The following is a 12010-nucleotide window of genomic DNA, read 5'->3' as shown; positions in this document are numbered from 1 at the left end:
ATATATATGTTTATGTTCACATGAGATTGTAAGCTTGTTGAGGGTAGTATCTCAGGTAGCTTTTTAATTTCTGACAATATGTAAGAGTCTAGACACAGAAAGTAATCAGTTCATTATGTGGGTTACATTCAAGAAAATCTTTAAAGGAGATACTTAATGAAGAAACCTCTTTAATTCTACTTAACAGACACATAGCATTCCTGCTGAGGTAGTTTATTGAAAAATGTAACTTTATATAAATGTGCTGGTTTTGTGAAACTTTATGATATTCAGATTTTAGGAATAATCCATACATAGAACTTCAGAATAATTAAACTATAGCTAAAATGTATAAAAGTTCACTGCTTATGGTGGCCAACTTTATGACCATATCTGTTTTCTCTATCATTTTAAAAATGGAATTTAACGTATCTTTTATCAACATAGCTTTTATACTTTAGCTTTGATTTTGTTGCATAAATGGTACAGCATTTTTAATAAACAGTTAAATATATTGTAAACATCAGTAATGCTAATATAAATATTGCCAAGAAGATTATAAACTAGGATGACTGGCATATAAATAATATTGATAGCAATATAAACAGTGTGATACAATTCAAATAATGCTTATGCTAAAATCAACACTTTGGAACACTTTAGGTTTTGACCAATAGTAGAATTTCTAAAGTAGTTTATAAGACTTGGCCAAGTTTAATATTTGTATAAATAATTAATCAAACTGGGAGTTTTATCATCACTGAAGTGTTTATCTAAAGTTTATTTAAGAAGTGATGCTAGTTTTAAATGCATAATTTTTGATTTTAATCCTTTGTCTTGGTGTATAATTGAAAAACAAAACATTTATTAGAAAGTGAACATTAAGTTTTGGTTGTATTACTTGATTAGAAAGATTTTTTTTAAAAAATGGATGTATATTTTATCTAAGTCAGTTTAAAAATATTTTTGCAGAATTTGTGAATTATTCTTAGTGGTCAGTAGAAAGCATAACGGAAGTATATTAATTACGTAATGAGATACTATATACTTTAAATCTACATTCTTAGCTCATGTGTTTGTTTTTTAGTTTTGAGAACTGGTATCATGAACCATATAATTTGATCAAAGATGCTACTTTGAGGTAAAGTTAGTATCAGCTAAAAAGAGCAAATTTTATATTTTTGAGTAAAATGCCTCAAAATATAGTTTGGTAAAACACAGTTTCAGGATTTTTTTCCAAAGTTTTGAATACCCTCATTGTTTTTAAACAGTCTTGGTAAAAGTCCTTGTAATATCTTTAGTTGAATGACTATAACATGAAGTATTACATTTTTTGTGTATGTGGCTTCTGGGAATCGGACTTAAGACCTTGCACTTGCCAGGCAGGAGCTATGATGCTGAGCTATATTACCATGCTGAAGTATTGTATTTGTTATTGGAGTTCTCTGTGGAGAAGAAACACTCTTCATAAAGCAACCTTCTAAAAGTCAGTGTAGGGACTGGGAAGATAGCTCAGTAGAATAAGCACTTGCCTGGCAAGTGCAGGGTCCTAAGTTCAATCCCCTGTACCGCAAAAAAATAAAAAAGTCAGTGTAATTACAATTTGTATTGGATAAATTCTAAGACTAATTAGAACATTACCCAATATGTAGTGGGCCTGAAAAGAAAATTTGTGTTTTGTTTTTCCTTATGTGGCACCTGATACACACAATAAAGATGAGTTACCACTTAACAGTTAAATACTACTCACAGTTGAAAGGTTAAACAGAACCAGCTCTTCTAGAGTTAAATAGTTGGTTATTTTTTATTGTCTCTGACCATTCTATGAATATGTTTTGTTAGTTCACAGTGAATACATTGGATGATGCCAAGAGTTCTGGCAGTAATCAAGACTGTTCTGTGCAAACGTATGAAATACCTGCTGTTCACATTGATGAAGAGTGTGTCTCAGTCACTCAGCAAGCTGACACATCTCCTTTACAAATAAATGAAGAAAACTTTCCAGCAGAGGAAGAAAGGATAGAAAGTGACCTGGACCCATCAGATATTTCAAATGTGAGTGCTGCTCACTTGGTAAGAACAACTTATCAGAATTCTGTGTAAATATATTAAAAAAGAGATAAACCTTAATAATAATTTGTACAATTTGATGTGTATTTTACAAAGAATTTTATGTTATTTAATGTAAGATTTATGTAGTGGTCTTTTGTTATAGCTAAGATTATTTTGTAGAAGTAGAAGCAGAAGGAGAATAAAAATATTGTTCAAAATTATTGTTTTTATGTCATTTGATCAAATGCACTTTATTGAGAAACTAAATTTAGCATCTTTGAGCCACTTTTTGGGTTCAGTCCTAAGCACTGCAGTAACATAATGAAAATTAAAAAGAGTCTAACTGTGTAATTGTTAAAGTCCTTATTTCAGTGTCTGGCATTCTGATTTGCTAAATTTAGTTTTCAAAATTTTCTTAACAGAGTACTTTAGATAGCTGCTCTTACTTAGAGTTGGATTTTGAGATGAAATTGTATTTAATGCCCTATTCCAGAATCTCTAAAAATATATTAATTATATATAGGTAGGTGTATTTGAATGATTATTTACTTTTTTTTTTTTTTTTTTTGCGGGACCAGGGATTGAACTCAGCCCCTTGTGCTTGGCAGGGAAGTGCTTATTCCACTGAGCCATCTCCCCGGCCCTGATTATTTACTTTTGTTTACTGTTTGTAGTTTATGTTTGTGTTACGACACTTGACGTGACGATAAGCCAGAATAGGTTATAGAAGTTTCAGAATATTGTATAAATGAATTTGTATTAGCTTTGCTTGCCTCTTTTCACTTACCATAATTATTTTGGGGCTTATCCATGTAACTGTGTATTAATAGTTTATTGTTTTCATCATCTTTAATAATAGTCTGTCTTAGCAATATTTCTCTTTTATAAAACAACTTTATTGAGTTATAATTTACATTTCATACATTTTATCCATTTAAACTATCATTGTTTTTCAATATATTCAGAGTTTTATATCCATCACCAGAATCAGGTTTAGAATACTTTCATCGAAAGAAACCAAGTATCCATTAAGAGTCATTCTCTTCCACTGCTACCTCCACCCTCCAAATTCTAGATAGCTACTCTGCCATTTGTCTGTATAGTTTTGCCTCTTTTGGACATTTCATAAGAATGTAATCCAATATTTAGCTCTTTGTGACTGGTGTCTGTCATTTGGCATAACGTCTTAAAGGTTCACTCATGATTTAGCTTGTCTTAGTATTTAATTCCTTTTTATTGCTACCTTATATTCTGGTTTATGGATATATGCTACATTTTATTTATGTGTTTCTCAACTGCACTTTTAGGTTGTTTCTACTGCCTGGTTATAAGCTGTTACAAATAATGCAGCTTTAAATAGTTGGGACTTTTGGTCTTTTTTTGTTTTACTTTTTGAAACAAACTGGCTATGTAGTTCAGGCAAGCCTTAAACTCACTGTGTAGTTCAGGCAGTTCTTCTGCCTCAGCCTTCTGAGTTCTGGGATTGCAGGTATGTGCTACCACACCTGGCCCTACTTTAACTCTTAATTTTTAAGCATATTATTTTATATGCTCAAAAATTTTATTAATTTTTAAGCATATTATTTATATTACATCTGCATATTTTAAAGTTAGGTATATAACTTATATACATGAGATCAAAATGCATTTTAATCATTACAGTATATAGTCAGTGTTCCTATTATAGTATACTAATTTTGTTTTTTTATTTAGTGATCATACTTTTGAATCTTGACCTTCAAATGAAATTCACACCTTTTCATTAATAATTTATTTATGTAACTTTACAGTTTCTCACACAGCAGTCTGGTAAAGAAGGTAAGTTGTGGATTGTTGTTGCATTTAATGGAATAACAAATAGGCTCTTGGTTTTAAGACACTTCTAAGTCATACAACTGGTAAGTGGTTGTATGTGCATTGGACTGAGGTTTTATGATTTTAGGTCAATTAACAGCTCTCCATAAGGAATGTAATGATTGTGTACATATACTGCAATATTAATATTTTTAGTATACTGTGATACTAATAAACAATATAAATTGGGAAAACATTTGATATTTAATATATAGTGTTGCATTTTTGATTAGAATATAAAGAAATGCTTACTTCATGATTACAGTGATGATTCTTCTTTTTGTTTGTTCTTATCTTTATAGTCCATGGCAGAAGTCCTTGCTAAAAAAGAAGAGCTAGCAGATCGTCTCGAAAAGGCCAATGAAGAGGCCATTGCTAGTGCTATTGCTGAAGAAGAACAGTTAACTAGAGAAATAGAAGCTGAAGAAAACAATGACATTAACATTGAAACTGATAACGACAGTGATTTTTCTGTGAGCTTTTAGAATTTTTAATATAATTCTTCAATTATGTACAGAAATAAAATTCTTAGGACATGAAAGACTTAGAGTTCATCTAGTCTCACTTAACATTATTTGTTTAAAAATTGTTTTGGTAATATAAATTATAATTATCATGGAGATTTTGAAACACAATTGATAATAGCAAGTTTAAAAAATAAATTACCATTACTAAATAATTTTATACATGATACAGTTAATGAGTTGGAAGTTATTCTCATTTTACAAATCAAGAAGTTGATTCTCAAAGCTAAAACTATGTGTTATGCAGATTGTCATTTTAGAGTGCTAGTAAGAATCTAAAGTATGTTACTTTTTATGTTATAACCTAGAGAAAATGGTACACTGCTTTGAGGTCACTCTTATCATATACATGAAGGGGATTTGTTAAAGAGTACAAGTAACCACAATTTCTGTGTTTCAAATATTCTTTTATTGAATTGTATAGCCAGTAATTAATCTAGAGCCCTGCTCATATATGCTTTATATATTAGTGCCTACATGTTTATGTTGTTAGTGTTTACATAGTGTAAATTTACTTCATTAATATCTTCTAGTGACTAGTGGGCACTTCAAATCTATGAGCTATGGTCTTTTAACTTGGTAATTATGTGGTTACATAAGATATGTGGTTTTTTTCTGGTATTAAACTGATTGTTAAATGAATATGTTAAAATATGTAGACCAAACTCATGCTTAATTTTTTAAGTTAAAAATAATTGTATCCAAAAATTTGTCATTCAGTTTCCCTTATTATATTTTAGGCCAGTATGGGCAGTGGGAGTGTATCTTTCTGTGGCATGTCTATGGACTGGAATGATGTTCTTGCAGATTATGAAGGTATTATTTGTGTGTGTGTGTGTTGTGTTGTGTTTTGTTGGTAAAGTGAGATATACTAGATTATATTTTAAGCAGTTCATATGTAAAATAAGATAGGAACGTTGTAGACTTTTTTTTTATGTATTTGGTACAGTGTCTCACTGCATAGCTCAGACTCACAGTGATCCTCCTGTTTTCAGCGTCCCCAGCACTGGGATTACAGACGTGCGCTAACACGCCTGATCTTGGTGGTCAGCTCAGTGTGCTCAGGGCCAGGCCAGTGCAGCATGTGGTGCTGGGGATCAAACTTTAGTCCCTGCACTTGCCTAAGCAGGCACTTAGTCTGCTGAGCTATCTCATGGGCCCTAATATTGTAGACTTTTAAAGTCTATTCTCAAATGTTGGTTTTACAGAATTGTGTGGTTAAACAATAACTATTTTGTTTGTTAATTTGTTTGGTTTGGTTTGATTTTTCTGAACAGCTCGTGAATCTTGGCGCCAAAATACATCCTGGGGGGACATTGTAGAAGAGGAACCTGCTAGACCTCCAGGGCATGCGATTCACATGCATGAAAAGCTTTCCTCACCATCTCGTAAAAGGTCTGGTGTTTGAGAATTAATTTGAAATGTTTTACAGGAGGAAAAACAGCCGTCTGACCATTACATAGACTTACAACATAATCTTTTTTGGCGCATGACTTCAGGACAGTTTGAGATCCACTAAAAAGTGACAGGGCTTTCCTAAAATGCTAGTGCAGACTGAGTTTTGTATACTTTTAAGACCTTTGAAGTCACTATTTTTAGCCTTATCATGTAAACATTTGTCTCTTATTCATTTTTTTATTAATAGAACAATTGCAGAATCTAAGAAGAAACATGAAGAAAAACAAATGAAAGCACAACAGTTGAGGGAAAAGCTACGTGAGGAGAAGACTTTAAAGCTGCAGAAACTTCTGGAAAGGGTGAGTTTTATTTTTTTAGGGAATTATGGTAGTCTTAAATTGGTAGATCTATTTTCAAGTAGACCTTTTTCCTCTTGTTGTAGGGAAGCCAAAAGAAGCATAAAATAATTTCCTAGCATTTGCTAGGAAATAAAGACATTTCTATGTATTAAATTCAAGGTTAACTGTGTTAAAAAATTGTCTTTGCTAAGATGTCTAGTAAATTAATACTTCACCAGGTTGGCGTGGAGTTTTGAGCAGTACTTTGTCTTTTGTCACTTTTATTGGAAAGTTTCTTTGGGTGGGCTTGCCCAGAGTGTGGAATGACCTTCTAGGACAGTTTTTTGGTGACAATTATTAGACTTCTATGTGCCTCACCTGTGGCCAGTCCTGGCCTCTGCCACTGGCTTGGTTATTATGGCTAGTGTGCCTATGGGTTTGTGAGTAACCTCCTTAGCTAAAAAAGTATAAGTTACTACTCAGGCTTCAGTGTTGTAACTGTGCTTATTCATTGCTGGCCCTGTAGCCATTTAAATGAATCTTGGGGAAGGCAACAAATCTAAGAGTTATGAATTACTTTGAATGATAGAGGAAGAAAAATAAACAACAAAAAAAACCCCTTAGATAATCTGAATAGAAACCAGAGAACAGTCAAAATCAGAAATGAAAGTACGGTCATTACAATGGATGAGACAGATGAAACAAATCCCAAGGGACTCTTATGAGCAACTACATGCCATCTTCACACTGTGAGAATGAGTTCGTTTTCTTTGTGCATTATTCTGTCTCTGGTGACCTAAATAGACTGAGACTCCAAGTATGAAAAATGTGCAGCATCATAATCAATTGGAAAAATTTAATCTAATATTTAGTAAAGGGCAGAATGCCCACTCCTCCACATTTCAAACATAGTACTAAAAATATGAGGAAAAGCAGCCATAAAATTAAAATAAGTATGTTTAAACCAGAGTAAAGTTATTATATTTGAAAATAATGTGATCATATCCGTAGAAAACTTAATAGCTGCATAAAAACTGATAAATAATATACAAATTTAGTAAAGTTTCAAGATATTCAATCAATATACAAAAATTAGTGGGATTTCTGTATACTTACATGAACTGTCTGAAAAATCAATGACAATCTTGCTTATATTAGCAATAGAAAAAATAAAATACTTGGGGCTCAACGTATAAAAGTTACAGGCTTGTTCACTGAAAATGATAAGATATTGATAAAAGAAAATAGAAAACATGTAAGTGGCTGCAAAGACATCTTTGTTCATGGATTGGAAAAATTAGTATTGTTACAATATGCATACTACCTTAAGTACATTGCAGATTCAACATGATACCTATTAAAATCCCAGTGGTTCTTATACTTTTTTTTTTACACATGAGAGAATAAATAGAAAAATAAATTCTTAAATTCAAATTGAACTGTAAAACACCCCAGAGATAACCAGCATAAAATCATCCAGGTTCTAAAAGGATGTAATAAACAATGCAGAAGTAAATGGCAGTTATGATCATCTGATCTTTGACAAGGTTGCCAAGAACACACAATGGAGAAAACTTAGTATTTCCAATAAATTATGTTAGGGAAACCAGATATCCACATAAAAAATGAAATTATCCCATTTGACCCAGCTATTACCCTGCTGGGTATCTTCTCAGAAGAATTAAAAGCATCATACCATAGTGATATATGTGCACCCATGCTTATAGCAGCACAATTTGTAATATGTAAATCTTGGAAACAACACAAATGCCAATCAACCAAGGAATGGATAAAGAAAATGTGGTCTTTTTATACAGTAGAGTACTGCTCAGCCATAAAAAAGGGCCAGCGAGATAGTTCAGTGGACTAAGCACTTGCTTAGGCAAGCGCGAGGACCGTGGTTCGATACCCTGCACCACATGCCATGCCGGCCCTGCCCCTAGGCATGCTGAACCAGCCACCAAGTCAGGGCATGGTAACACACCTGTAATCCCAGCACTGGAGGGACTGAAAGCAGGAGGATGACTGTAAGTTTGAGCTGTGTAGTGAGATCCTGTAACAACCAAATACATAAAAAAAGGAAGGGTAAACTAGAGACTCTTACAGGTAAATAGATGCAATTTGAGATCATATTCAAAAGTGAAATAAACCAGACACACATGTGTAAACATTGTATTGTCTCCTTAATGTAAGAAGCTGATAGAGTAAATAAGATCCAAAATGTACAATAGATATTATAAAATGGGAAGAAACTAAAAGGAAAGAGAAACTGGGATAGGGGAATGGAGGTTTTTTGTTTTTTTTTTCTCCAAATGCCTTCAGGGCAGGTTCTTCTGGCTTGAGTTGTGGGGATTGAACCATAGCAACCTGAGCCTGACTGCTTTGTTGAAGCAGCTACTTAAAGAACTGAGCTAAGGTGCAGGCCCCCAGGATAGGAGAATGGAGAAAAGAAAACGGAAAGCAGATAGATAGATAGATAGATAGATAGATAGATAGATAGTGCTGGGGATCAAACCCTAGTCCCTGCACTTGCCTAAGCAGGCACTTAGTCTGCTGAGCTATCTCATGGGCCCTAATATTGTAGACTTTTCAAGTCTATTCTCAAATATTGGTTTTACAGAACCGTGTGGTTAAACAATAATTATTTTGTTTATTTGTTTGATTTTTCTGAACAGCTCATGAATCTTGGTGCCAAAATATATTATGGGGGACATCCTATATATCATATATATATACATATATCATATATATCAACTATATAGATATGATATATATATATATATACATACATACATACATATGTATATGATAGTTAAGAGGGTTGTGCTACTAATTTCTTTTATTTCATTAAAAATATTAGCACACAAACTTGTGTTAATATTGTTTTTACAATGAAATGATTATTTTTTGAACTCTGTGTAACTATTTTATTTTATATATTTATTTGTTTATTTATTTTTGCAGTACTAGGGATTGAATTCAGTTCTTATGCTTGCCAGGCAAGTGCTTATTCTACTGAGCTATCTCCCCCGCCCCAAGTAACTATTTTAAAGGTAACAATACACATTGTTACCTTCCTATTATATTGCTTTGAAATTTTGCTTGATATTTTTTCTCCTTAAAATAAGGATAAATGAAATTAGACCATCATATTATACAATACACCAAAATTAATACATTTTTTCCATAATTTTATTGAGAAATAGCAATGAGATAGTTTCAAATCGAATTGGTAGGACAGTTCCAATAATTAACACATTGCATCGTGCCTTCCTAGTGGTTATTTGTTGTACAAGATGCAGACATGATATCCTATTTACAAACACTATTAGAACAAATCCCTCTATTCTTTGAATTGAGAATGTAGTTATATATCTATCCTAACCATTTTGAATACACAGATACAAAATGGATATTCATCTATAGCCCTTTTTTTGGTTTAGTTTCATCATTTAAATATTATAGGTGTATGAACTCAGCAAAATATTCCAAAGTAGTCCAATAGTCCATAATAGTATTGGGTCTTCCACTTGACTGGCAATGTCAGAAGTTGTTGACCTGAGTCTCCTCCAGCTCAACATAACAACATGGCTTTATTTCTTGTACTTCGGTTTTATACTTTTCTGCTGGATGGTTAAGACCAAGATAAAGCAAGACCTATGTAACAAAAATTGTAGCTTTTGGATCTGATAAGGTCAGTGAAATCCCCTCAGGATTTATCCTGAGACTCTGTACCTCAGATTGTGGATCCTTTGTCAGTGTCAGCCATGTGGATGAGTCATGGCCATTGCTTGGCCAATTTGATGTCTGTGAAAGCCTGAGAGAATGTTTTCTCTCTGTGACTCTCTTTGGCACACTCTACATCATTGATCACTTTCCTCTTTGGCCTCATAATCTCCTTGATCAGAAAATTTGGGACACAACTGAGTTGTATGATGTTACAGTACTGGTCCTCATATGTCCTGAGTCTTAATTGACGTTGGAAGGCTAGGGCCAAAATGTTGGCTTTCCTTGCGGCCCTCCTTTTTCTCTAATTTTTGGTCTGGAAACTTAGGTTGTTAACCCTCCAGAAGACAAGCTTATTGTTATTACCATATAACCTAGGCTGTTGAGCTTAACCTAACTATCTGTCTGAATATCCAATATCTTAGGCATAACATGGAACAGGTATTTTTCATCAAGTCTTGATATGTCAAACTTTTTAGTCCCTACAAAATTAAAAAAAATTAAAATATATTTAAAAAATAGGAATAAAGAATTATATATGTTTACATATAAGTCCAGAAATTTAACCATATACAACATTGTTGCAGGACAGTCCCTCAACACTCCTTTTCCTGTCTCCTGCCTTCATTCACCACACCAAAATTAATAAAAATGGAGTAAAGCTTAATAAGTCCTGTGACCATAAAACATTTTTGAAAAAAAACCCAAAGGAAAAGGCCTTCTTTTTAACATTTGTCTTGGCAGTTACATTTTGAATATGATACCAAAAGCACCGACAACAAAAGCAAAAATGGAGAGATAGCAGCACATCAAATTAAAACTGTCTATACAGAAAAAAGAAGAAAAAAGACAACTTACAGAATAGGAAAAAATATTTGGAAGACACATGTCAAATGTGGCCTTATTATCCAAATATTTAAGGAACTCACATAACTCAGTTGCCATACAACAAATAACTTGATTGAAAATGGGCAACAGACTTAAACAGATACTTCTTAAAAGGAGAAATTCAAGTGTGGAAAGCTCCTCAACTGTTACAATGATCATGAAAAGGGAGATAAATCAGCAATGAGAGAACTCTTCATATCCCTAGGATTTCTGTTACTGAAAGGCAGAAGTAAAGTGTGGGTGAGGATGTTCAAAAAGGAGCCCTTACCTACCTCTGCTGGGAATTGAAATTAGTACAGCCAACCATTATGGTTAGCAGGATGGAATTTTCTAAAAAAATGAAAACAGTATTACTGAATAATCCATAAATCTTTCTGGCATGCAGTCAAAGGAAGTAGTGTCAGAATCACAAAGAGATATTTGTGCATCCATGATCATTGTAGCATTATTCATAATAGCCAAGACATGGAAATAGGAAATCTGTTGACAGATAAGTTGATAAGGAATATGTATATATGTGGCATGTTTATCTGTGTGCATCTATTTGTATAAATATGTACATTTTGTTGAGTGTTTGAATAAAATTCTGCCATTTGTGGTACAAGAGAAAATTAAATCAAGAGAAGGTATTGTCTTGGTTACTTTTCTTTCTTTGCTGGGACAAAATACCAGAAACTTGAAGTTGAAAGAGGAAAGCTTTATTTAGCTCACAGTTTGTAGAGGTTTCAGTCCATAATCAGCTGGCATCAGTGCAGAGAGGCTTGGTGGATGGCCATCATGGAGGAGAGCAGTTTGTCACAGGCAGACTGTGGCAGAGCAATAAAGGAGAGACAATACTTGCTGTACTTTATGTTGTATAAAGGTTACCTGCCCTAGGGCAGGTGTAGCACTCACACCCTTAATCCAAGCATTGAACGAAGAATCTATCACAAACTCTAGATTCTGAAAAGCCTTTCCTATGAAATGTCTATCCCCAGTGACTGCATGCGGCTTTGGGGGGACATTTAGACACAAACCATAACAAACACAGAAAAAGAACAACTAGGGGCTGGGGAGATGGCTCAGTAGAATAAGAACTTGCCTGGCAAGTGGAAGGGCCTGAGTTCAATCCCTGGTTCTGCCAAAAAAAAAAAAAAAAATGGACCATGCAGACTTTCTCACCCTTGTCCTCTGTTGTGAGCAACATCTGGGAGTGGAAACTGAGTGAACAATAGAAAGAACACTGACCTGCAGGGACAGAAACACAGAACT

At 33.5% G+C, this 12010-nt stretch overlaps 1 protein-coding gene across 3 annotated transcripts in view; it reads left to right on the top strand.

The window, feature by feature from the left end:
• The window catches only part of Scaper (S-phase cyclin A associated protein in the ER), a 438975-nt gene that overhangs the window by 92977 nt on the left and 333988 nt on the right, over window positions 1-12010 (top strand). For 2 of the 3 annotated variants that reach the window (XM_023712675.1, XM_023712677.1), the window contains 5 exons: window positions 1822-2052; window positions 4188-4358; window positions 5150-5225; window positions 5687-5804; window positions 6055-6166. In XM_023712675.1, the coding sequence (XP_023568443.1) occupies window positions 1822-2052; window positions 4188-4358; window positions 5150-5225; window positions 5687-5804; window positions 6055-6166 (708 nt within the window). The remainder of the gene's footprint in view (window positions 1-1821; window positions 2053-4187; window positions 4359-5149; window positions 5226-5686; window positions 5805-6054; window positions 6167-12010) is intronic. The other variant, XM_023712676.1, reaches the window with a different exon arrangement.

The sequence above is a fragment of the Octodon degus genome, unplaced genomic scaffold (genome assembly GCF_000260255.1).
Source record: "Octodon degus isolate 3935 unplaced genomic scaffold, OctDeg1.0 scaffold00026, whole genome shotgun sequence".
Taxonomy (NCBI): domain Eukaryota; kingdom Metazoa; phylum Chordata; class Mammalia; order Rodentia; family Octodontidae; genus Octodon; species Octodon degus.
This window is presented reverse-complemented; position numbering and strand designations above follow the sequence as displayed.